Raw genomic sequence first — 26,955 nt, 5'->3', positions numbered from 1 at the left:
ACATACTAGGGTTTGGAAAGTGGCAAAGTAATGAAATACTTCCTTTATTTCATGGTTGTCTAAACAATCTGTTATCTGAAGGGAAAAGCCAGAGTTTGTATTAAAGGCAATGAAATACTTGAAACACTATTAAGAGAGGACTGAAAAAATATGGTGAGACCGTATCAAGCCAATGATTCAAATGCCTTTGAAAAGCAAGCTTCCTGACCTGGACAGGGCTGTTGCAGAGTTAAAACTACACTGTCAAAACAAAGGTAACACTTCAGCTGATCTATTCAGCAGCTTCCACCATATGTCTGCTTTTCCAGAAGGCAAATCAAGAAAAATTTGCAGCAAAGCTATCAGCCATTGCTGACAGCTTGTGCTTCTAATGCATCCAAGATCTAGAAAATGGCACATTCAAGGGAGGAATATAAAAAATGCAGACCAATTTTTGAAATAAAAAGTAACATATTTCAGAAAGAGCCTATTGTAGACTCTCTTTCCTGTCCTCCTCCCACTCCTCCATCTTCTTAACAGCTGTAAAGGAGGAAATCTGATCAAGTTTCCTCTTTTCTGCAGGCAGCAATCAACCCTCACCTTATGTATGGATCCTATTTCCTATGCCTACAGGCCCACATGAGCCTATGGCCCCTTATCTGAACATGCCCCATGAAAAACAGGCCTGGGCTCTCACAGCTCCATAATTGGAGACATCTGCTGGCTATGCCAAGAGGATGTCAACACCTGCGGACACCCCACAAAGCTCCAGAAAACTTTACTGCTGGCAAAGCTTGTGAATCCCTGCCTTGTCTCCTCTCTGGAGGGAGACATGCTCTCAAGAGAGGCAGGAACATGTCTAGGAAGATGCCCTGCAAGGAAAAGGTGCAGACTGGTGTGGGGCCATGGCCAAGGCCAGTGACCCAGGCAAGCCCAGCAGGCAGCCAGCAGTGCTGGGAACAAGAGAAGGGCCCTGCAGCTGCCGAGGGCTGCGCTGCCACCTCTCAGCAGGACAGGCACCAGACCACAGCCACAAGTCTCTAGAGGCAGCAGGACTTGCTGGGGCTGGCTGCCTGCCATCCTCATCACTGCCACCACTTTCCAGTGCACCCTCACCTCTGCCAGCCTCAGCCTCTGCCCCAGGCAGGACATGGAGACACAACTCCCACCTGCCCAAAAGCAGTTCTTGAACTGGATGAGGCAGAAAGTGAAATAGAGTCTCTAAAAAGGTAACAAGGAAAGTTTCAGGACTTCCTCTCTACCACCTCCACCTGTGAATGCATCTACACCAAGAGTGAGGAAAGCACAGACCTCTCCCTCCATATCTCACACACTCCCAGGAGGGATGGTCGCTGGAGATGAGGCATAGGCTGAAACACAGCCCCAGAGAAATGCTCCAAAGACTGCAAGTCCTGTGCCCCAGAGGTTTATCTCTTGCCACTCAGTTGCTCTTTTCTTTCATATAACACACCTCTCTATCCTCCAGTCCATCTGGATGCCAACCTGGAGTGTCACTGAGAGTTTTCATTGTAAAAGCCCCAGCAGAATTCTACTGCAACTAAAGAAAATTTCCTCTTCAGCCTCAGTTCTGGCTCCTGATGCAACAGTGGCCAGGGGAGAAGCTACAGGAAATCCTTGCCAACCTTGCTTAAAGCAGAAATAAGTATTTCTTTTCTGCATGAGGACAGGGCAGACAGATAGGTTGTGCCATCTCTGGACTCAGACATTTTCCAGATTTGAATCAAGCCCTTAGCAACCTCATGATCTCATGTCTGATCCTGTTTTGCATAGTAGACTCAGCTAGAGACCTACAACCTGAATTATTCTATGCCATTCTACAACCAACAAAAATCTGTTAAACCTAAACAAATTGCTATTATTGAGAGCTCAGGATTTTCCCTAAACATGGAAAAGCAAGAGGCTCAACACCCACTGGTCCAAACCATAAGCCTCACAAAGAAATTGTTGTAGATTTCAATTATTAGTATTTAGATTGATAATATTTTTGGTAAAACAGTGGATTTCACCCTTCACTCTCAAAAAGGAACTGTCCAAATTGAAAAATTAAAATCAATAAATACATTCAACTTTAATTTCAACCTCAGAGGCTTTAAAGCTATAAACTGTTATATTCCCGGGGTCAATACAAAGGGTGTTAAACTGCCAAGAAAGTCAATTGCTGATGTTAGCTGCTGCTGGAGAAAGGGCACAGCCACAATGGCCTCTCAGAGGGGCTAAAATTCACTGTTGCCCAGTGAATGCTGCAGTGATGCATGATGCACAGACACAATGCACCTGGATCATGCACGGGTCTGGGTCTGGAGTTACCTCAGGAACTGCGGTAACTCTGGGTCTGGAGTTACCTCAGGAACCCACACGGTGCAGTCGTGCAGCTGTCCTGCACAAGCACAATAACTAAACCTACACAAAACCTATATCCAGGAGATTGAATCAGGTATAGGCATAAACGTTATTTATAGAAAAAAGAGCTACTACTTGCTGCAGGAAATCTGACTTTCCAATGGCATGCTGCAGAAGTTCTGTTCCTGCTCACGAGACTTGACTCTTTCTCCTCCCTCTGCTGAGCAATTAAATGCTAGTGACATACGCCTAAAAATATAAAACTGATTAATAACTAATTTATAAAAAAATTAAGTCAACTTCACTGGGGAACGCTCTTATTTCCACTAAATTTAGTTCTATTTATAACACCAAATTAATGTAGTATTATCTAGTATTTTATCTGCAGGTATATGATACACTTAAGAAAATTCTTGTGCTGATACAATTGATAAAATATCTTTTATACCACAGGCTATCATGTTTCACATTTCATAAATATTTGTAAGCAGATGATGATGTTATCACTGAACATAAAAAATAGGTGTACAAACATTTCATTACACCTAAGAGGACTGTATTTTGACTGAAAGACTCAGTAACCTAGTGAGTGACATTTCTGAGGTGCTTCAGTTCTGTGTGGAGCTCTCATGCCTTGGGATGAAGGACTGATGTAGCCTCTCAGCACCCTTCCGTCATTTCTGTGTGTGAGGGCAGAGGTCTCTTTCTGCAGGGCAGCAGAGCCATTCCAAACACAGGCTCTGCTGAGGTGCCTGAGGGAAGGTCACACAACACCACAACAGGCAATGAAGCCTTCAAGAGGAGTATGGAAAACCCCAGTGCATGGGGGCTCTGATTATCTCTGCCCACACATCAGCCTGGTGTCGAGGCTGTCCTATTAAAACTTGTAAATACTGAAGAATGCTGTCTGCTTGGATGGGTGTTTGTATTACCCCATGCATCTGGATGCCCAGGAGTTAAAGTAAGCTTCCCCATTTATGACTTAGCCCTAATTCATGATGGAAAGTTAAATATTGTGATGGCAATTGTGGTTATGAGCACATCAGTACAGAGGACAAAGCAACAACTGTGTTCTGCTAAGCAAAGTATCCATTTAACAAAGACACAAGCACAAGCATATAGTGTTACCAAACACCTATTAGGTATGAAAATAAATTAGTTCAGTTTGTGAGAGTCAGGATTTTAATCACATAAAGAAGGATATCAGTCCAAGTATTTCTTTGATTAAGATCATACAAGCCAGAAATGGCCATATTGGCTACTGCTGTGGCAGAACTTTACTCCCTTAACAAAACCCTAAAAATACAATAACCAGAAATACCTAGCACACAAAGTATCACAACTTCTACAAGAATACAAACTCCAATGGAAGTAACAGTAGAACTTTATTAATCCTTCTTGTAAATTAAATTGAAACATAGCTCAGTTAACACTGCTTGCACACAAAATCTTGTGAAATATTGTTATTCTATATGAAAGCATGACAAAACAAGCTATCTAGAACCAGTGAGTATGCAGAGATATCAGAAAGCATCAGATTAAAACTACAATTTAAATTCTGTAAAACCATTCAGGAATGAAATTGGTTGCATCAATAGCCACATGTAAAAATTGTCTGACAAATCACAAAACTTCGGTAATTCGAATTCTACACATATCACTGACTAAAAAATTTTCATACAAAGATTTCCTCATCAAAATTAATGTTGGCAGCTGATGTGAGTGGTAATGATGGCACAAACTTGGGATGGCACAGCTTAGTTTCTTGCATGTTATGCCAGATATAGTACTACAGCCAAAACACTGCTTCAACAGGTTAAGTCATCTGCCAGCTATATAATGCTATATTCAGGCCAGCTATTTAGAACAAAAGATCAGGGTAATCAGTAACTGACAGAGAAGTCTTGAAAATGTTGCAAGAAAGTATGAAGTATTTCTGATGGTCATTAGAGTTATTACTGCTTAATTGGGGTATAAAGTTAGCTTCTTTCACTGACAGACAGTGAAAAGTACATGGTTGTCTGAAGGACAGGAGACAGGCATGTTATCCCCATAACCAAATGCTGAGCAGAGCTCCCTTCTATCTGCTTTGATGCTTTGCTGCTTGCACTTCTCATCCTACACCTTTTTCCCTTCAGGTAGTCCAGCCCTCCGTGCATCTTTTCATGTGTGGTTCAAGGCAAAGCTGTCAATCTGGAACAGACAGACTTACTCTCCCAGTGTATCTCGTAATGAATCAAAGAACAAAGACTTGTCTTACTGGATATGTACAAACCAGGATTCAGCCCTGCTCTCCTGTAGCTTGGCCAACAATCCTCAACCACAAGAAAGCTTATACTTTAATCTCAGTTCAATCAGTGAATTTTTCAACATGAAGGAGAGTGTTACTTGGATATAGAAAACAAGTGCATTTTGTGCCAAGCATGCAGTGAGTAGAAATGGACAAGTTTAAGCTAGCTAAAGAAAAAATAAAAGAAAGTTATCTCTCTCCACCAACACCATCACCTCACCCTGATCTTTTTTAGGTTGCTGCCTATATTTATTTTTTTTGGTTGATCAGAGCAAAGTTAGAGCTAGAGGAAGCCAATAATTTCTACATGTTTGCATAAAGATTGGTTAAAATAAAGTGATGTTACTTATTTACTGACAAATTAATTCCCCTACACTAAAATCTGCACAAACACTCTTCTAAAATAAAATATTTACTTTGCCAACTTTTGATTCAAAGAGCTAGCAGATTTCTCAGCACTCATAGTGTCCACCACTGTTCTGTAAAATGGGAAGAAAACACAGCCTAAGTGGCAGACAGGTTGGACCAGGATGAGATGATTTTCACATTATTGCTGGTATTGACACTGATTGATCAGTCTTTGGGCTTGTGCCTCAGTTTTTCCAGCTGCATTGAGAGGTATAGGTATGCTTTACCTACCACCCCTCTTAGCACCACATTGCTCCACAAACACCAGTGGGATATTTTCCTCCTGTTTGTAGGTCAAGTTTATCCTTTTTAGCCTTTAATCATAGGCAAAATTTCATGAGCTACTTTAAGCAAAGGTAAGTCTCATGTAAAATCACTTATACACTACCTATACTCTACCTAATACTCTACATATACTCTAGAGATAGTATATTTTTTAATAATGTTTTTCTTTACTGTCCTGCCCACCTGCTGCAGGTTTTTGCATCTCATTTCATAGCAGATTTAGGCAGGATGTACACGTTTCCCAGTCAGTCTCTGGTTGCTGAACATTATTTGACTCACATATAGGACCTTCTCTTCTCAAAAGGACAACTGACACTGAGGTCTCACCTACAGGAAATGATCTCTGCACTTCCCTAGCTCCCCAAAAGCCTCAGTAGTATTAATGTTTTAAGTGGTGCAACTTAAATAAACTTCAGGCCAAAAGCACTGTTGGAGTACAGTTGCATTGCATCTTCCCCTGTTGCAGACAACGCCTGAGGGCAGCCAGACAGATGCAAACTAGGACTACAGAAGGGACTTCAAAGGGAAGCCTGCCAGGCTGAGAGAAGACAGGTGTGACAAATGAACTGAAACAGCAGGGGAGCAGCCTATGAAGGGGCATGTAAAGAACAGGAAGAGAATCACAAGTGGAAGCAGGAGTGCCATAGGTAAGGAGTGTATGAAAATAAATATATATTTCACAAAAAAGACCAGGAGTAGAAAATTAATGAATAAAACACAAAATCAACCCAAATCTACAAGCAACTAGAGGGGGAAAAACAAACCTCTGACTCATCATTTCTTAACAGAACTATTGCCTGTGAATCTTATTCAAAGCCTGGAAAGGACACAGCTAACAAGAACTGAATCAATAAAATATACAAATAAACACAGTGAAAGCAAGTTTAGAAATGGCTTTGCAAATATGCTTAATTTGAAGCAGTTTTTTCAAGGCAAAAGAGCTTCAGTAATTTCTCCCACTCTAGACAGCTCTTCTTCATCTCAGCTGCTTTTCTACACCTGTTTCTGTCATTTTCTCCTCCTCTTCTGGAATGTCAGAAGGGTTAAGCATCGGAGAAAACCTACAGCCCTGTTTTCTCCTTGTGGGAGGTGATAGTGGAGGCTTTCAGAAGGCTTCCTTTCTTCTAAGAATATGTAGCTTGGAAGTCCCATCCTTGGAGCAAACATCCCATCCTTGAAGCAAACATCAAACCTCTTTTTCCCTTCTGGAATGCTGCAAGTGACAGCTAGATACAGTATCCTACTGATCAAGAGGTCTCGTTTTAGGGGGAGTGGAACAAGCCCAGAAGGATCTTATCTTTCCTAATCTGGATTCCCAACCTTCCTAGGAGGGGTTATACCCTTCAGAGAGCAGTTTAGCCTTTCAGAGTCTGCAGATGAGGCTGACATCACTGTGTTAGTTCAAAGTCCAAAGCCCAAAGTCCAAAGTAAAACAAGTACAGGGAGAAGGCTGAGTGAAGTGAGTCCAGTGTAGCTGCCCAGTTCTTGCAGATAAGGCCCCAGACCAATCACATGCATATCAAGGTGTCTATAGTGCTTGTCTGTGTCCCAAGACCCACAGTGGAGAAACAAACATCAGTACCATGTCCCATCTCTGTAATCTTTTATCTAAGCCCTTTCCATCAACAAACCAAGGCCCTCCTGTATGCTTAATAGCTAAGTTACTGCCCATGCCTTAGTCTGAGGCATGCAGACCTGTAAAATCAAAAAAGTAAACATCCATAAGAAACAGAACCGGAAACTTTTTTTTAGGCTGGCAAATTCCCTTCACATGCTGATCTCCTTGTCTTCTCTCTCATCACATTCAGGGCATTCCACCTGTCTTCCCATGGAAGACCCACCTCAAAGCAGTCTGCTCTCCTTGCTCTGCCCTTGACATGCTTAATACACATATCTTTGCTTGAAGCTGAAGTGCCAGGAGTAATTAGAATGATTTGCACCTAGTAACATTGCTGATGGAATTGTGAGGCTAGTGATATAAAATTTGTAGTTAGAGCATGGACACTGTCACTAGCACCATTTTGGTGCACACTCATTCTCTCTTGTAGGCTTCATCATTAAGTGCATTCAAGCTGACAAACCAGGAGCTATTCTGTGAATGTCAAGAGTCACAAGGAATTTGAGCAGTCAAACTCCTCTCCTTCCTTTGCCAGTATCACCACAAGAGCTAAGAATTGGAAGGAGAAACCAGACACAGAAAGATTTGTGTTCAGTTGGCCATATCATCCTCAAAGCTGTAGAAAGGGGAGGATGATAGGACATCAAACAGATACAAGCACACTCAAGACCTAACAGTGACTTCTGCTGCTGAGTTTCCTCATAACTCTAACTAGGCCTGAAAGTCCTTAAAAAGGAGACCTTAATATTTTCACTTCGCTACTTTTTGGATTGTCATTGAGCTTCTAATCTCCAGCAAGCTGAGGTTCTTCTCTATTCTCCAAACACTCCCATTACCTGCTCCTCTGTATCAGATGCAATCCTCACCTGACTTTTCCCTCACAGCCAAACTGCTGCGACAGGAGCAGCCTCAGTCCTGCCCTATCTGCAAATCATTCACTTTTGACTCAGTAGCAGTTCCCTCTGACAGAATCAAGTCTGTGCTCATGGTACACTCCAGTTCCCATGATTGCTGCAGGCTCCATGATTTGGTTGTCCATAGCTAGAGACTGGCATTAAGCAGGGGAGTAAAACACAAACCCTTTCTCATGAATGAGCCACTATGCCCCAGGACAGATCTCTGCCCGCTCCCTGTTATCCATCTGGCCAATGCTTGGAATGAAATCTGAGATGAAAGAAAAAATTATCATACTCCAACTCTCACCACATCTCCAATTCTCTTTGTTGTTACACAGGAAAAAATGGTGAGAATTCCCTGTGCTGTCACTTGCTTGCAGCCCTTTTACATGTTCTCTTTGCAATCCTCTCCTTATTTCTTGTTTTGTTTTTACTATCTACTTTTATTACAGTTTTGTAGGATCTAGATGCCTGCTGTGATATGCTCTAGTTTTACTCCTGGCTTTTTCTCTGGGGAAGAGGGGGAGAGAAAGATGAAAAGGTAAAATTAATTTGTTTCTCTGATAAGGCAGTTAAGAAGCATGTTGGCCCCTCTGAGCATTTCAATAGCTTATCCCCTTTTCTAATGTTTCTGAGAGAGGAATGAAAACCAAATGTTCCAAACTGCCAGCACATCCACATCCTCTTTTGAAAACTGAAAACTGAGACTAATTATAATGGCTCACACAGTCCAATTATGTTGCTGATCTAATCAGCTTACATTAGGAGAAGCGCTGAATAAACCTGCACAACGGCTGGGACACTGAATCCATTTCTCCCTGGCCCAGCACATTTAAAGCATGCTTATCAGCTGCATGGCATCTGGAAAAAAAAAAAACCCAAAACAACAACAAAAATGAAAAAGACAAAAAAAAAACCCCAAAAAAACCAACAAAACAAAACAAAAAGCACAACCCTCCAAAATCCCCAGTGGCTGCAAAAAGTTTTTTTAATTTTACCCTCCTATTTCTCTACCCACACACAAAAGGAAGAAGCCTTTAATTTACAAAGGACTTGGGGTTTTGTTTATAGTTTTTTTCCTGGTCTGGGCACACCCTTTTGCAATAAGGCAAACAGAGGCACTTGGGTATCATTAGATAGTGATTAAACACATCATGAGACAGAAAACTGGCACAGAAAGTAAGGCTGGTTTGTTCGTGTTGGTCTTACTGTTGGCTCTTTGTGCACACTCTGAGTGGCAGGCCTCTGTAAACTGAGCTCAACACTTGGGGGGTCCTTCTTCAACTCTACCGGGGGCTTGTCCCCTCTGGCTACTCCATCAAATTTCAGAGATCTGGTTGGTGAAGGAGTAAATATTACTGTTGTACATTCTTTATCCTTTTCTTCTGTGCCGTTGACATTTTCTCCATTCATGCTGACTTTTCCATCTACCTGCAGAATACAGTTAAATAAATATGCTGAGACAAGTAGCATTCCAAGGAATTTAGGAAATCAGGAGTTCAACATGATACTACAATCATGAACACAGTCTGTGTTATCAGTGAGGAATGAAGCCAAGCACATATTTCATTCAACAGGCCAAAGCAGAAGAAGACCCTGTGACCCTAGAGAACTCATAAACAAAATACAGGCACAAGGAAATAATTTTTCTGGATTTCCTGGTTTCCCACATTCCATTCTCCCAGTAACATACAGACACCCTTTGTGGGCATCACATATCAAAGGATGTTTTAAAAAAATCCATTTTTATGTTAAATTTAGACCAAAACTGCTGGGTTTTGCATTGCCTTATGCAAGAGCTAAGCATGTTCTCCTGGACTAATTATGTACCTCCAGAACTGCTCATGTACCTCAATGACCTCACCACAGTATTAGCAGTCTGTACTTTTTTGAAGCACTGTCATGTGAACGTTGATAGGACAAGAGCAGAAGAGCTCATCTACTTGTTTCTTTATAGTTCATAAATCAAGGCACCAGCAAATAAAACTGGCCATTCCACCCTCTCCATAAGGCAATCAAATAGATAGGTGCTTTCACAAAAAATTACTTTAGCCAATCTCCTTGAAAAGGAGAGTGTGGAAACAGTTTAACTACTTTTTTCTCAGGGTCAAGCTAGCTCCTTGGTGGCCATATATTCCTGCTAAGGAACTTTTAAGCAAAGAAGAAAGTACAAAATATGATTTGGCTTCTTCCTCTGAATTATACAACTTCTTGGCATTTCAACACTGCATTTTCTGAATGGAGGTGGCATGTAAAGACTCCCTTCAATTTGAAGAGCTCTTTGTAGAAGCATACAGGAGAAGTCTTGCTACAGAGAACTCACTAGGTGTTCACCTTAAGAGGCCCCAAGTGGAGAGAGACCAGGAGAGGACCATGTCTCATGCCACCACATTGCTCCTGCCTGGCCACAGCACAGATGTTTACAGGCTTGTCAGCAGGCATGAGGAGTAAGGAGGGCTTTGCTACTCTGTGCACAGAGATCCTTCCTTACTTATTGAGTGAACAGCTTGGATACCTCAAGAGTGGCACTCCAACCTAGTATATATTATCAGTAGCAGGCTGAGGGCAAACTCCTTCCATTGACTTCTCATACACATAAATCCAGAGGCTGGTTCTTTATAAGTATGATTTACTAAGAGGCCATCTCTGAGGTGCTGGGCATCCTTAGCTCTGCCAGATGTGCAGGAAGGTGGAGGCCTTGCACAATCAGCTCCACCACCTGTTTCACTCCTTCTGAGTGTTTTTCAGATGAAAATGTTCCCTCCCTTTCTACACTGACATCATGCACTTAACACAGTACCTCTCTTAGGGCTTATTTCTAAACACAAACGTGAGCAGGAACTGAGCCCCAAGTCTTCTGGGACTGTGTGCTGGATTATCTACTAGAGAGGCAGGTTATGAAAGATCTCAAAAGTAAAACGTCCAGGAAAACACTGGCAGGCTGCACCATTCATTTCAGGGTCTTTGTTTAGACTGAGACATTTCTCTATGTATATTAGGGAGGAAAACCAAGTGTTCGGATGAACAGGACAGATGCCCTGGCTGAAGAGTTAGACATACTCCCTTCCTTCTGATCTGGAGGAAGTCAACACATTGTCACCAGAGCCAAGAATCATTGACAGACTGGTATTTCAAGGGAAAACAATGCTACAACTACATGTGCTAGGGAATAATTCCTACTGAGACAAATCACATTTTTTCACATCATGTGAACAAGATTCGAACAGATTTTTTTTGTGATTGCTCACGGGGCGTAGGAGCCTTCATGACTTAGTTTCTTCCCACATATGTGAATTATATATGCAATAACATTATGGTGATATACACACATTATCTTGGTCCCCTGATGAAAAAAGTGGCAAGGATCAGAAAAAACCCAAAGATCCATGATTCACTGATATCTAAAAAGTAAACTCGGGGCGTACCAACCAGGGTATAGGAGAAACCGGAATTATCAGTTTCTTGTTTCAACTAGGAAACACGGTGGGGTGTGGTTTCCACAAGAGCTGGGACAGACTTCAATAAATTATACATCACAGCATACTTTTTTTACTAGCTATAAAGAGCTGACTTAGTTTTTAGAAAGTAAACAACGTGAATATACATGGTAGCAGTGCTACTGGGGTATCAGCAGGGCTTCAGGGACCCCTGAATGCCACTTGCAACGTATGAGCAATGGCAGACAGAAGGGAACCCAAACTCTAGAGACTGGGGGCACCCATGCCAGTAGGCTTCACGCTGTTCACAACATGACTACTATGAGACTTGGGTAAGCTCCAGTTTTGGTACAGGCACTGTGAACAGCAGATGTTTTCAAATTTGACTTATTCTGGTCTGTCCTTTTTAATACATCCCAGTTCTTTGCTTTTTCCATCATTGGGTCAGTATCTTACGCTCATTCTCCACAACCACCCAGTCAAAAGATACACTCCTTAGTTTTCATATTCTGGTTTCAGAATATTGTTTCCTATTCTTCTCCCACAAATCATAGCTGACTTATTCCCAGCAGCCCTGCTTTTATCTAAGTTCTCTTACTTTTACTCCCATAGTCTTTGTATGGTTCTTGAGATCCAATGGAGTCACTCTCGCTCTCTCACCATCATTCTCCAGTTACTCTGCTACCCCAGAACCAACCTGCTTCACTGAACCTCCATGCACAACCTAAATCCTCTCTTTATGCCTGTGAAGCTGATTTCCCCACTCATCCTTGGTGAGAAGCATGTTTAAGACAGAGCATATCTTTGGGCAAGCTGGCACTTGGCTCTGAAGGACTCTGGGGTACTTTTTTGGGTACGCCAAAAATCAGACCGCTGACACAAAAGTCAGTTCAGGTCTTGCTTGAAAAATCAGGGCCTCTACACTCTCTGCACCTTCTATTTTGTTCAAAAACAAAAAGCATGACCACATACTCTTTTCTAAAAACTTTCTGAGGAAACACCTTACTTTTTTCTTAAATTCCCCCTTTCCCCAAACAAATTTAGCCTGACTTAAAATGACCAGTGCAAATATTTCAGTCTGAAGAGGTCAAGATTCTAAGAAGACTGGTAAACATGAAGAAACCACTAAACTGGAAGCAGCACAGAGCATGAAGCTGAATTTTATAATATCAGAATGCTGCCACCATTTTCTGCGTAATTGCATTAAACATTTATATGTTCAGAAGACTCAATCAAGATCTCTTTGTCTCCTAGTTGACTTTGAGGCATGTGATGTATCCTACCTTAAAGTTCTTTAAAACTTCCTGTGTATTTTTGGGTTGTGAATAAGGCTTGGGTGTCAGCATAGGCACAGCCTTGGAGACACTTTTGCTGGGAGATGTGCGTCCTGTTGAACTGCTGGGCTCGAGTTCAGTGGTGGGAACAATGGTCGCTTCAATTGTGGCAGTGAATTTTGGAGCAGGAAGTGACTGTTGCCTTAAATATCTCAGAGGATTTGGGTCTTTCAGTGGGGAATTTGGTTCCACTGAATGGCTTCTTTCTAGAATTTTTGGCATCTGCAAACGCTCAAGGACAGCTTCACTGATAGTGAATCTTTCAGTGTACTGCTGGAGGATACTCTCAGCCTCCTCCTGTGTCTTTGCATTCTTGTATGCCTCATGAAGCTCCCGCTCCCTTCTCTCTCTGCAAGGAAGACAACACAAGAGAAACCATCACATTAACATTGGAAATCACAGCCATTTCCTCTGCTCCACCGACATCCTCCCCTCTCCCTCACTCAGGCCTGCAGGCATGGCTGCCCACAGTTACCTATCAGCTATGGAGCACACAGGATTTTCAGACATGCCACTACACTCCAGTAAAACAACGTACTTCTCCTCCACGATTTCTCTGTAGGTTTTGATGCTTTTCCTGCGCTCATTCGTTCCGTCTCCAGCCAATAACCTCTCCATTTTCTTTCTCTCAGCTTCCTTTTTAATCAAATCCTGTGAAGCGCTCCTTCGACGACTCTTCCACCGAGCCAGGTCCTGTGAGAGAAGGAAGGCACCTGAATGCAGAGCTGCAAATAACTAAAAAGCGGCCACAGGCAACAATGAACCCAACCAGCTAGTTGCAATACTTGTTCCTGCCTGTGGACTAGGCTCCCATCACCTGCAGGCAGCATTGTTTATTTCAATGACAAGAGGAAACCATGCCATAAACGAATATGTTGCCTGAATTTTCTGCTGACAGCAGGATACATTAAAGATTTCATAGCTTCACTGCTTACTTTGCTTTTGGCAGGAAATTTGGCCTAAAAGGACCACTCAGGACACTTATTTTCACTTAGGCCAACACTAGGAACAAAATCCAATTCCCCAGGAAGATTAAGTAAAAAAATTGTGTTTGGTGAAGAATTTTAATAATTAGACATATGGGAAGCAGGGGTTCATTGGAAGAATGGATATTGTTTCACCATGAGCTACAGCTGCACTGTCGGCCTCAGAGAGCTTGTAGTTCCATAAGCTCTCTGAGTCCATGCTTTCAGACAGCTATATACAAATATGGTTGACCCATGATGTTGAGTTTTTTTGATAGAAAAATCCAGTGCAGTATCCAAATTTAAATTTTTTATCAGGGCCACCCTGCACTATTTTGGATCCAGATGTGAGCAAGAGAAATTAGAGAGTGATGTGGCTCATACCTGGCTGGTGTGAGAGATGACGGAGTAAAAAGCCTATGGTTTGTATGCAGCTATATAGAGATGTCCTTGTTGAAGTAACAATCTCAGTCTTTTTGGAATCTGCCTGCCTCAAATTGTGCTGAAGCTTGTCTGAATCTGGTTCTCTGCCTTTTGTGAAAAACTAGCCTGACACTAAACCAGAGAGTCACAGGAGGTGCCCGTTATGGCCCCTGTGAGGTCTTGCATCCTTTATGAATTCATAAATCCTGGAGGATACAGAAGCAAGATCTTTTTCACAGAACAAGTATTACAGTAAAGGAAGTTTTCTAAACCATAAAAGTTCTTTTCAACCAACTAGCAAAGGAACAAAATTTTACATGTAAAAAGTAAGCACGGCAGAACTTCTGCAAAGAAAAGTAACTTCCTAGGAAACTGGAAAGGAACATTTGTCATTAGCTTTTCCACATCAGGAGATTTGTATACAGATTATATTTTATGTATTCTACCAATTTTTGGTTTTAATAAAACCCAGTTATTCATAACACTCAATTCAAAGGTTATTTCATTAATTACATGGTTTCCAAAATATTTTAATTGCATTTTTATTGGTAAACAGCAGAAGGTATTGCAAGCATAACTTATTTTATTAAAACCAGGAAAAAATATTGTCACTTTTAATTTAGCTTAAAACCACGAATTATTGATGTTATACTTAAGGGAATGTTCATTAAAGTACTTCTTCACATGACCTACATATATCAGTCTATAATCCCCTTCATGAAACATAGGCCTACCATTTTCTTCAGTTAATAATTATTCTCATTGAAGTACCAAAGCATTTCTTTATTCAGCTACTTCCACTGTTGTCTATTGTTTGGAAATTAGTTTTTCATTAGCAAATTTTGTAACATAAACCCTCCTTCTCTTCTCATAATTAAAAACCAGACATATTTATCTTTTCCAGTTCTGATGCTTTAGAATAACAATAATTTTAAAAACCCATGAAACTGTTAATTGTTGGCAAATTCATAGCATGGGCATCTAAAATATCAGAGCATGACATATGTCTTCATAAAGCCCTCAGAATACCAAGGACATTCTAATAAAGGCATTTTCAGTATGTCTTCAGAACTTTTAGTTCATGGTAGAAGGGGCTGAGGGCCTGGAAAATGTAAGAACTTTAGCTCAGAGGATTTTCAATTCAACAGCAGAGTTCTCAAACTTCTTGAATGCCTTTGGATTTATTCTTATCTCTGCTGGGAAATGATGGCTTCCCACACATAAAAACCTTTCAGCTGAAGTCATTCATTGTTCTACTATAAAAAGTCACTTCTTAGCTGTATATACAATTATTTTTAACTTTTCCTAAAATTTTCTACCAAAAACCTCTCTGAGGTGTTTCACAGAAGTTTTCCTTGTAATGAGAAACTACCATACTTGAAGTGATGTGTTTTATTGTGTTTTGGGTTTGTTTTTTTTTTTTTTTTTTAATTAAAAAATATCCCAAATTCCTTATTTAAAATCAATCTTTAGGAATGAACAGAATTGAAACTAAAACTCCTTATACTAACTTACCTGCAGATCATTTTTTTCTGTCCTTGCTAATTCACTGCAGACAATGCCAAATGCTTGAACAGCTTAACAAAACACATCAAGGAAAGAGGGTTTGGAAAAGCCTTGTAAATCAAGCAGGGTGTAGCTAACATGAAGTCGTATTTGTTTGCTTGGACAAGATGGAAAACATTAACGTTTTCTGTATCTATGCAAATTTATTAAAGAAAAGGCCAACCTATTTATTCCCTGTCCTATTTAGTCTTGTATTTTGTCACTTTAGACATTGACTAATTAGAAAATTTAGAGAAGTCAGCAGTTCAAAGTTGTTCTTCCATTTTTTAACCTAATCACAGTTCCTTTATATTTTTTTATAAAGCAAAATACCTGGTGAGCAGGCAGAGGGACTGGAAGATCTTGTATTCTTTCATTTACAACAAATTATGAACTTCTATGGTTTTAGCAACAATCCACTGAGGAAAAACACCCCTCTCCTTATTATTTTAAGCACTTGACAGCAAGTACAGATGTCGCAGGTTGTCCCAGTTTTGCCTAGCTGGCTGGCCTCAGTGCCTGCCAGCATTGTAGACAATGTTGTATACTCACATCTTGCCATCTGGTCTCGTCCTCTTTCAGCTGGTTGTGTATGTTCTGCAGCTTCTCATGGCGAGCCTTGCTATGCGGCTGAGCCACAGCTTCTTCTTCACATCTCATGTCAAACATACTCACACTCCTAAACAAGGGGAAAATGACAACAGGCCCAGTCTTATTTAGAGGCTCATATTCCTTCAGCTTGTAAGAGCTGAAGCCACATGAGGGTGCTACAGCAGAATCAGACACCTGCTCTGTTACAAAGCTCTCAAAAGCAGCAGTCCTCAAGTCAGGCTTGTTAGCATCCCTATAGCTCCTACACAGTACTTCAGGCATTACACTCCTCAGCTTCCCATTCTGTTAGTCAACCACAGCTTTATATCTCACTAAGAAGCACGACTAACTTTACACTTCCATCAATAGCTCTTACTAAAATCATTCAGAACATTTTACTTTCTGAAGATTTGTGCCCAATGGGTTTTCAAGATCACTTTGATTAACACCACAGACAGAATTTTCCATTTCAGGGTAAAAGAAGGCTTGAGAAGTACATCAGGGGCAGCATGGCCAGCTAAATGCTATTGCTACAAGCTCAGAAAAGTACACTCAGTTCAAACTGCATGGTTTTTTCTTCTCTGCCCTTTCCTCCCCTCTCCGCCTTGAAGAAATCCAATGCTACCAGCAACAACTTATTAATACAGCTAACCTAGCAAGGAAAAGATGACGTCCAGGACAAAAAAAAAGTTTTTTTCTATTTATGTCTCTGACCTTTGGAGAGTTAAAGGAAAAAAAAGGTTATGGTTTGACGTTATACTTATTTTTATATTATATAAAGATTTTCACATAAAGATAACATGCTTACTACTCCACCTCTACTACCTATTATTAGTAAAACATGACCTCAGTTGTGCCATTCAAAGCAAAAAAAACTTAAAAGAAAGCCATGCAGTTCCACATGAAGTGATTTCACAGCAGTCCTCAAATGATCACCTGCAGCTTCATGTGAGCCAATGAGCCAACTAGCAGGAGAAGCACCCAATGAAGATGAAATTGTGGGCGACTGTGTCCACAGTATTCAAAGTGAATACTCACAGAAAGCTGTGCATATATTTATGAGCCAGCATTTGTATTCAGGCAAGCAAAGACAGAAATGCCACTCTCAAGAAAACACTTGAAAGGTCTGGACAGTGTGTGGAAAAGGACATGCACAGATTCCATCCTGCTACGTATGTATTTACTCAGAAATGAAGGACAGAAAAAACATCCTATTGCCTTTAAGCGTGAACAGTGAAGTTAACATATTACTGTGCTTCACCCCTTAGACAGAGTGATAAGGGTTACACTAATTTGGGTTTTTCTGTGGGTAGTTTAACAGTTGCATTGTCTAGGATTGGATTGGAATACTCCTAAATAACAAAACCTAAAGAGATGGCAAGTGTTGCTTTTTAAAACTTAAATATTAGTCATATTTGGCAGACTGGTGAGGTAGGTTGGGAGATAGATAACTTGCAATGAAGTCACTCTTATAGGGTTTATTCCAGTTTAACAGCTTTCGAAACTCACACTAAGAAAGCCTTTAGTGTTCAGTATTTGATACTTTGTGCCTACTGAGTCAAACTGTTTCTGCAGCTCTTCTCTTGTACTCTTTCCTCATGTCAAACAATTTTTCATTCACATGCAGTAGGAGAAAACGTAAGATCTGAAATGGTGGCTACTGGTCCTAGTAGAGTGCATGAGTACACACTCTCTGCCATTTGGGATGGAAGAATTTTGCTTTTCTAGCAGGAATACCTGGATTTCCTAATGCAAGTCTAATGTATGCTCCCTAAATTCACACAGGTCTCACAGGGTGCACAAAGACAGCAACAGCTTTTATAACTATTAACAATGCAGTAAAAAAGGTTCTCTGGAAAAGTTTTAGCCTTGGCCAGGAGTCAAGCTATATACTATAAACCCAGATGCACCTCCTACTCCAGCAGTCACCTGCTGCTGCTGGGCCTTCATTGCCATGGATAAGCAACTGGGTGGGTTCAAACTTCAACTCTGCAGCAACATGTTATTCCACAACACTATCTTCCCAAAACAGCAGTCTGAAGGAGTCCCACCTCAAAGCGCTGTGATCCACTCTGACCAACACACAGTAATCACTAAAGAGAAAAACCTCCTTTCCTGAGTACATGGACAAGGTCAACTGAAAGGTCTAAATCAAATTCTCTGTCTGACAAGTTCATCCTTAGAAAAGAATCAAAGAGGCCAAAACTCTGAGCTTCTATCCAAGGACACTCTTCACTCTGAGTCCCACATAATTTCATCCTATTTCTGTCTTGTACAATCTACAAATGGCTCCAGACAATCACTAACACCTCCATGAACAGAACTAGATTTACTCCTCCCTTGAACCACATGTTGGGCCAGCAGGCACATAGCACACAAGCAGACAGGGAATATGTAACTGGACCAAATTCAAGTTCATTAACTTTCTGCCATTAGCACAGCTCCAGAGATTGTATACAAACTCTGTCCTGAAGCAAAGCAAAAGGCCTTTTTGCTGACCAGAGTACCAGACCTGCCATTCTAACAACGATCTGAGAGAAAGCACTGCGCAGACCAACAGTGTATTTGGGATGCTGGGATTCAGGCCACACTGCTTTATTATCACAAATCACAGTTGTTCCTGTGAGAGATATCATGCAACAATTTATTTTTTTAAACAGGTCTAAATAAATTTTGAATTAAAAAAAAATCTGAAGGACTTAAACATTTAGATTAATTAATTTAAAAGTGAGAGATAAGGTAAAAAACCTTCTTATGACACTGTGTTAGCAATCCTTACGTAAGGCATTTATTATGTGGCTGCATTACCATTTTACAGTTATACTAAGACTGAAGAAACTCCAACAAAACATAAAAAGGGACAGACTGGCTCAAAATCAGACTAATAAAGAAATACTCAAAAATCTCAGCTCACTGTGAGCCTAAACTCACATTGGACTATCATGGTACCACCCGAATTCTCTCTCTTCAAGAGACAGTAATGGGTCTGTTCAGCAGCAGCACACTAAGTATTGCCTTTTCTGGACACTGAGACAGACCAGGGCTGATGACAATATCTAGTTTTCCTCTAACTAGCAAAGGGAACTTTGCCAGTCTAATAAAAGAGTCCTCAGTTTTGCTGCTGGAATAAAGAGCATCCAGTCTAAGACTGAATTCAAGTTACAGTTTTCAATGGGGACTTGACAAACATTTAAAAAGTATTTTAAATGTCAGCTCAATTTATTTTTCCTACTTGAGAGCCAAGTTTTATTAGAGTCTTCATAAGTACTTTGTCTTCAGAAGGCAAAACGCAGTCTTACTTTTATAAAACCTTAAAAAGACAATAGAGGAAAATAGTTGCTCTGTAAACTGTAGCACATCTGGAAAGATGACAATGAGGTTTAAATATTGTTTTGCCTTCTAAAACAAAATAAGAATCAGTATGGAATAAGCAATATCATTTATTGATCGTTGCTACTCTCACATTACACCACCAAGACCATTGGAACGCCTCTTTGAAGGCATCTCCATGTACCTCCTCTCATGATTGCACTTAATACAGACATACACAAATGAAAAATCAATCATATAAGCAGGCTTTCTGAAATAGCTGGAATGTCCCCATTGTTAAGTATAACACTTCTATGTTATACTGCTCTTTTTATCTCACCCCTTCATTTGACAGATTCCTGCTGCTTGAAAATGATCACAATTACTCTGTAGTCAGAGAACAGAGGCTTTGCTCAGCATAAAGATATTAAAGAACTTGTAAAGAACACTCAGACCATGATTCTAAGCTTTATCATTAGAGGAAAGGGTGAAAAATTGCATATGAGTCTCTGTGTATACTCATTATAAAACCCCCACAACTCTCCATAATGTTTATATTTTTGGATTTAATCTGTGAAACAGACAAGGTCATGTGCATTTCTGTGAACAGAAGGACATTAAGGACATTATTGTGTGTAGTTCCCAACTATTATTCTTCTAAATAGCTAATACTTCCGAAGAGCTTTCCAAATGACATTGCATACTATTCTGTAGTAAAGTTTGTATGCATACTTGAACAATTAAAATTTTTGAATGCAATAAATGTCAGTTCTACTCATTCTATGAAAAGTGATGCATTGAGGTGAAGAGCTTAAAAATTGAAATTTAGCACATTATTAAATTCAACTCAACTTGGAAGGGATTGAATATAATTTTAAAAAGAGAATAAAGGCTCAGCTAAAGATGTATCTTCCTGGTAATTATTCTGAAGATCACAATGATATTATTTTGCTTTGGGCTTTCTTTATTTCTTCCTGTTCTTCCTCCTACTTCATTTTTTTCTTCAACACCCATATTCAACCCAGCTCTCTTTACCTGTAGCTGATTAGAGGCAATGGAAACTCAGAAGAAATCCAAGACAAAATAAAAGAAAAAAAGAAGGAACAGTACTTTAAGCAACAGCTGGACATTAGTATTACGCTTAGTTTTTAAGGACTTTTATATAGAAATTACTTTTAACTGCAATGTAAGCCATATCGCATTCCATTTTTCAGTGCTGTCTGAAAAATTTATTTGCCAAAACACTGCAAAATAATAATGATGCATCAACTGCATTTTAAATTAGTAGAAAGATGGGAAAGCATGCAGTGTAAGTTGTTTAAAACAGAATCTTGTGAACACAAGACAACTTACTCTGCGTCATCAGACACAGCAGTTCTGGGGCCGAATCTACAAGACCAAATATAGAATTAGATTGTGGATGAATACATTAAGTAGTAATTGCAACTGGACCTGTATAATTTGTACAACCGTCACTTCTACTAGTAAAGCTGACCAAAATAGAACCATACTGTTCAGGGATAATGTATATATCAAACAAGACTTACCTGATCATCCTGAGGTCAAACTACATGAGAACACCACCCATCCCTCCTTAAACACATACTTACACCCCACATTATAAAATCTGCTGAAGTATACCTAAAATGTGTGTAGAAAGTAGTTATTGAAAATAGACAACGTCTTAGCATTTACATTGTGCCATATATGTAATTAATTGAGACAAAATGTAACAGTTACATTCCACAGCAGTGCTTAGTACCACTATTACTGAAGCATGAAAGAGACAAATACTATAGCCAGAAGGTGAGTCACAGGATTTCCTTTTTCCTTTTGTGGGTCTTGGTTTTGTGTTTGGAGATTTCTTTGGTGGTCTTGTTTGTTTATTTTGTTTCTAGTTGTTTTTATTTATCTTTTGTTCATTTGTTTTGTTGTTTTTGTTTGGGCGGGAGTTTTTTGGTTTTTATTTTTGGTTGGTTGGTTGGTTGGTTGGTTGGCTGGTTGACTGGTTGGTTGGCTTGGAGGTTTTTATTGGTTTGCTTGCTTTTTGGCTGTTTTTTTTGTTAGTTGGTTTTGGTTTTCTTTCCTCAGGGTGGGGACGATAGCTGAAAAAAGTTACCAGTAATACACAAACCAGCAGCATTCACTACAATTGTAGTCTTCTTTAGAGCTATGCAAACCACATATACATATATATATATATATATATATATATATATATGGGATTTAGCGTAAAAGAGCATCATGTGCAAAAGTCAATACTACAACATTAATCATGGGAGAAACAGAATAAGCATCTCTCAATAAGCAGAGTCCATTTTAGCATCTCCTCTACATAAACTTTTCTTGCAATTCAACATATATACGGTAATCAATCATTCCCTTCAATTAGCTTTCAATTAAATATTTTTTAAAAATCAAAATAAAATGCATTACACAACTATTGTTCTCATTTCTAAAATGTGTATTACTGACATACAGTGTTGTGGTCTGGACTGAAAACACACTTGGCAATGCACAATCTAAACTCTGAAGTGTGCACACAGGGGTTTGCAAGCTGCGTGATTCACACCAGAAAGCTCACGTTTGCAGATGCTCATCCTTGGATGAAAGTATTTCCATTTTGTTTTCCTCAGGGACCTCCTGAAGCTTAGATGCTTGACCAAGGTGGACTTCATTGTTGCCATCTTCAGCCACTTGGGCAGTCCTAATAATCTCATCTTGTCCTGTAGGTGGGAGACTGTCCTCCTGCCCTTGCTGCTGTTCTTGTGGTGGTTCTATTGCAGGTTTTCCAGAGCTATTAGTGTAGACTTGAGGACATTTTTCAGGCCTGAGTGAGCCAAAGGCAGTCGTGTAAAGGGATGTATTAAGCAAAATTTCAAAAATCACACATACATAATGAAAAGCATAATTATAAGTTACAAACAACCAGCCCCTACAAACCCAAATAGCTGACACAGGACAAGCTAAGCGAGGCAGGAGCAAAACCCATAATTTTAAGAGTCAAATGCTTGTACCATTCTTTTAAGTCAGAAAATAAACTGTCCAGAACATCATTGAAAATTAAAGTATTAAGTCTTTTCAACACCAAGCCACTGTTGAATTCTATGCTAGATGACAGGTTTGTTTTCTCCTGGCTGAGATGAGAGCTAGTATTTCATCCATGTCTGTACAGGTGCATGCATATCCTTCTCCTCAAGTACTCTGAAGAGCCTGATGAGTAAGAACCTTTCCACTCTTGCTTGCATGTGGCTCAACCATCAAATGACAACTCTGTTATCATTCATTCATCATGAGCTTCAACACTCACACAGCCTCAAACATCTGAACAAAAGTGCTTAGAAAGACATTGAGCATTCTCAGGAAGAATCTCAGGATCTCTAGGTTTCCTCTTAGGAAGTCACTGGCACTAGTTAAGCTATAGACAATTACCTAACCTACTACATCCAGCATCTCCTTTTCTAGCTGGATACATTTGTAATGATTACCTCATATTTAATGGACACCTCTACAAATGTAATTGCTACACAGATCTGTTTCCACACGTTGTTAGAATTTTGCATCTGGTAGAGCTCTGGTCTGAGTCTCCACATGAGCTTTCTAAAAGGGCCAGATACCTTCAACTTCCTTCTACTGAGCAGAAAGAATTAGCAGAGAACTGAGGACAAGCATGAAAATAACCACTACTGGGCCACTAGCAAATCTTCCTGATAAAGAGATCTTGACAAATAGCCCACAGGTCTAGCTAAAAGGGATGGAGAAAAACATAACTTTCTTACCTCGTGGTTTTCTTCTCAAGTTCTGTAGCTGTGCCCTGCTTATTCTGCTGCTTTGAAAATGGCATGGGAAGGAACTGCTTAACACTGGGCCCAGGCTGTTTAAGAAAAGCTCCAGTTCTTCTGGCTAACATGTCATCTCTTTGAGGGTCTGGAAATTTTATTTTGTTTTCTGTTCCATCACTCTGCAGCTGAGGGATTTCAAGCTGTTCTTGGCTCTCTTCTTGTGTGACAGTACTGCTCAGAGAGACAAGTGACACTGTTCTATGATAATGCTCACTTGTACAGCAGGTGGATGCTCAGGCAATGTGAGGTACTGTTACTCAAAACAAAGTTGAGAATGATGGACAACTACACAAACCAGGCATCTTTAGCCACAGCACACGGAGTAAGAGGAAATTACGTTGAACCTCACACTTATGTAGGTGATTTGTTAGAAGTTGGGAATTGCATACAAATCTATGCAATGACTTATTTACTTGGAAGCTGGCATAATAATCTAGACAAAGTGCTATGGTTTGCAAAAGAAATCTCCCCAAAAGATGAATGACTATTTTCATGCTGAACAGCAATTAACAACTGAAGTACTTAAATATTATGAAAGAAAACAGGCTGGTTTATATTCATAGGATACATTCTTGTAAGTAATTTTACAAAACAAAACACATGCCATGATGATTGAGTAAAACACATCTTTAAAGCCCATGTGAAGAATGGGACAACATTGCTGACTGATCCAAGCTAACACCACACACAAACCAGGCTCAGAGGGATCTGCTTCTGTTCTCTGACCTTTCTCCTTCCTGCAGAGTCTTCAAATCCTTTTCACGAGCTACAGCCTCCTCTTGCTGCTGCTGCAGCAGATAAGGAGCTACTGACAGGGGAGGACAATTTATGGGAATGGAGCTTGTGGTACGCCTCGGAAAAGTTCCCATCCTTCTAACCAACATATCATCTCTCTCAATATCTGGTAAATTCCTGTCACATTCTTCCTTGGAAATTTCTTGCTGTTTGCTCAAACTGCATGGGGTTTGTTCTTCAGAGATGACATCAGAAGCTGGTACAGGTGATGGAATTCTCCTGCAAGAGTCATCTGTACCTGACTTGACTCCACCCTCACTAGTGATGAGAATAAGAGGTGGGGTTAGACAGACAAAATGTTCTCAGGTGAAATGAAAGGTAAGAAAAGGAGTCATCTAACTTAGTTTGCAAATGTTCTATAAACACACAAACCTAGCTGAATGAATTGCTTGCTAAAAGCATTCATTAAAAGTTCTTGCTGCAGCCACAGACTGATTAAAGAAATGCCAAAGAAATATAAGATCTGTTAATGTGTTAACGACCCAGATAATTCTTCTCCAGATAAACGCCAGAAACAGAGAGCAGCAGTACACCATCTTCAAAAAGAAAGTAAATCTTAGGTTTGAAAAAAATTTTTTTTGAAGAACAGAAAGGCCAGCAAGCTAAAGGACAAATTCCTAAAGTGCTGAAAGCAGGCAGAGAAAAGCTGCTGGAATTGAAGCAGCAGAAAAATCATGAATGATAGCTCAGCCTCTGAGATACCAGTGACTTCACTGCCCATCAGAAATTTTGAGCAAGCATTCACAAGACCTGTGCACAGCGTTTTGCACAATTGTAATATGTTAAGACACTCTGAAGACATCAGATGTCTTCTGAACAAGGCTGTGTGTGTAAACACCTCTTGAGTTTATGCAGCAGTTCACTCCCATGCAGATCAGCATCTGGCAAGAACAGGTCTCATTCACAGCTCAGTAGCAATTCCTAAACCACACCAAATACCTGGACTCATTTTCTGGCTCAGATACTTCACTGCTGTATTCAGCAAACCCAAGACTGACAGCAGTGGTTGAAGGAGAGCTTTCAGCACCAGAGAGACTCTCCACACCGTCTTTCTTGCTTTCCTCTTCTGTTCCACTCTTGGATGAAGCTCTGCCAATAACAAGCTTGTCCCATTTCTTTTGATCAATCTCAGTTACTGGCCCAAAATGCACAAACTTCTGCTTGGGGCTACCAGCCTTTCTGTTTGCTCTGGTTTTGCGGACAGCAAAATCATCATGGGCTACAGCTTTCACCGTGGTATCAGCTGGTGGCAGAGTGTTGCTGGAACACCTGAAATCTTCTTCACTGGTCATAATGAGGAATAAAAGAATGTCCCCAACATGAGACTCTCAGAATGAAACAAATTAAATGCTCCTAAGGTTTTGAAGGGGTTTTATTTTAAAATTCGAGGACACAGGTATAAACAACTGTGATATACTGAGTCCCAAATGACATATGAAATGCAAAGATACTACAGACCCCTGGGGAAAACTCAGGGAGTACATCCATAGAAGCACTTCCTAAGGGCAAGGAATGTAGCATATGGCCTGTTCCAAGTTCAGTTCTTCACCCTAACAAAGCCACAGTTTCCTATCTGCTCACGTATACCCAGGCCACACACTGTAAGTGACTGTATGGCACTAGAACGCGCTTTGGCACGAGGGAATTACAGTGACATGGGAGCACTAGCAAGGGCAATTCACTTACCCTAAACCAAGCAGACGGAATCCTGATTTTAATAACTCACTTCAAAATTAACAGAGAGATTGCTAATATCTTCAGGACGAAAGATTGATTGAGTTTTGATTTATTAGAGCTAAAACTACACACAATAACCACATTGTTAGAAGAATGCCAGAACAGACAGCCATCTTTAATTGCAAAATGGCATGCCCAAACAGGAAGGATAGGAGTTGTCATCCTTTCCTACTGGAGTCACAAATCACCTGCCTATGTTATAGTCCATCTCCAGAGGGAAACAGCTTAGAATAACTGCTTTATACTGGCTCCCTTTGTAGAGGTTTTGTTAACAACAAGAGCGTACAAACACCATACAGTGAGGCTCCTGAAAGCCCTGCTGCAATGAGAAACAGTGGTGGTGTATTTGCACAGCACTGCAGTACAGTGTTGTGCTGATGTATCAGCTCAGGTCTCAAAATAGCACAGAGACATTAATGCAAAGATGGTCATCCTCAGGTAATAGTCCCAAGGTATAAAACACCTTGAGTCCTGAAGACAGCTTGGTAAGGAGCAATGTAGTTGCTAGCGTAAGAGCAGTACTGCTTGGAATTTTGTGCTGTTCAACTTCAAGCAGCTTCGAAGCAAATTCAGCCACATGACAAGAGGGACCTTTCTGATATTGTATTAAGAGTATCTACAAGAATAAAGTGACTGTGAAACTACTACAGTGCTCTAAATGATAGACACACTTTCATTTCATGACAGATAGCATATCTGTACAGATTTTTGGACTCCTCCTGAAAACAGAAATAGGTAAGGACTGGTTGTCAACAAGGCATTCTTCAAGTTTAAAGTCACAAGCACAGCGGATTGTGGCAAGCTAAACATGCTTCCCAGGATGCCAATCCTGTCTACAAGCCGAAACCATACCTGGGCTCCCCTGACAGTTTCAATCTTTTCCAGGTCTCCAGATCTGCTTTTGTTATAGAGGCATTGACAAAAAGCACATCTTCTTGTAGCTGAGGAAGGATGCTTTGAGATTTCTGTTTTGCCAAATCATCTCTCTCATTATCAAGCTCTTTCACCTGCTGTTCCTCCTCTGACTCAGTCTTCTCATTTTGCAGAAGTGGGTTCTCTTTGCTTGTAACTGTTTGCCTTACTGATGTCATGTGCACCCGTCTTCTTCTAATTTAATGCACATTCCAGTTCAGCAAGGAG

At 40.3% G+C, this 26,955-nt stretch overlaps 1 protein-coding gene across 7 annotated transcripts in view; it reads right to left on the bottom strand.

Annotated features, from left to right (window-relative positions):
• LIMCH1 (LIM and calponin homology domains 1) overlaps positions 1-26,955 on the bottom strand; it is a 174,474-nt gene that overhangs the window by 24,754 nt on the left and 122,765 nt on the right. For 4 of the 7 annotated variants that reach the window (XM_038136553.1, XM_038136555.1, XM_038136558.1 and 1 more), the window contains 10 exons: positions 26,668-26,922; positions 25,018-25,362; positions 24,010-24,336; positions 23,221-23,454; positions 22,026-22,271; positions 20,795-20,830; positions 16,094-16,220; positions 13,147-13,301; positions 12,558-12,957; positions 9,047-9,268 (listed from right to left, as the gene is read on the bottom strand). In XM_038136553.1, coding sequence (XP_037992481.1) covers positions 9,047-9,268; positions 12,558-12,957; positions 13,147-13,301; positions 16,094-16,220; positions 20,795-20,830; positions 22,026-22,271; positions 23,221-23,454; positions 24,010-24,336; positions 25,018-25,362; positions 26,668-26,922 — 2,347 coding nt within the window. The remainder of the gene's footprint in view (positions 1-9,046; positions 9,269-12,557; positions 12,958-13,146; positions 13,302-16,093; positions 16,221-20,794; positions 20,831-22,025; positions 22,272-23,220; positions 23,455-24,009; positions 24,337-25,017; positions 25,363-26,667; positions 26,923-26,955) is intronic. The other 3 variants (XM_038136554.1, XM_038136557.1, XM_038136559.1) reach the window with 3 other exon arrangements.

This window comes from Motacilla alba, chromosome 4, assembly GCF_015832195.1.
Source record: "Motacilla alba alba isolate MOTALB_02 chromosome 4, Motacilla_alba_V1.0_pri, whole genome shotgun sequence".
Lineage (NCBI taxonomy): Eukaryota > Metazoa > Chordata > Aves > Passeriformes > Motacillidae > Motacilla > Motacilla alba.
The sequence above is the reverse complement of the archived record's forward strand: the minus strand, read 5'-3'. Positions and strand labels throughout refer to the sequence as shown.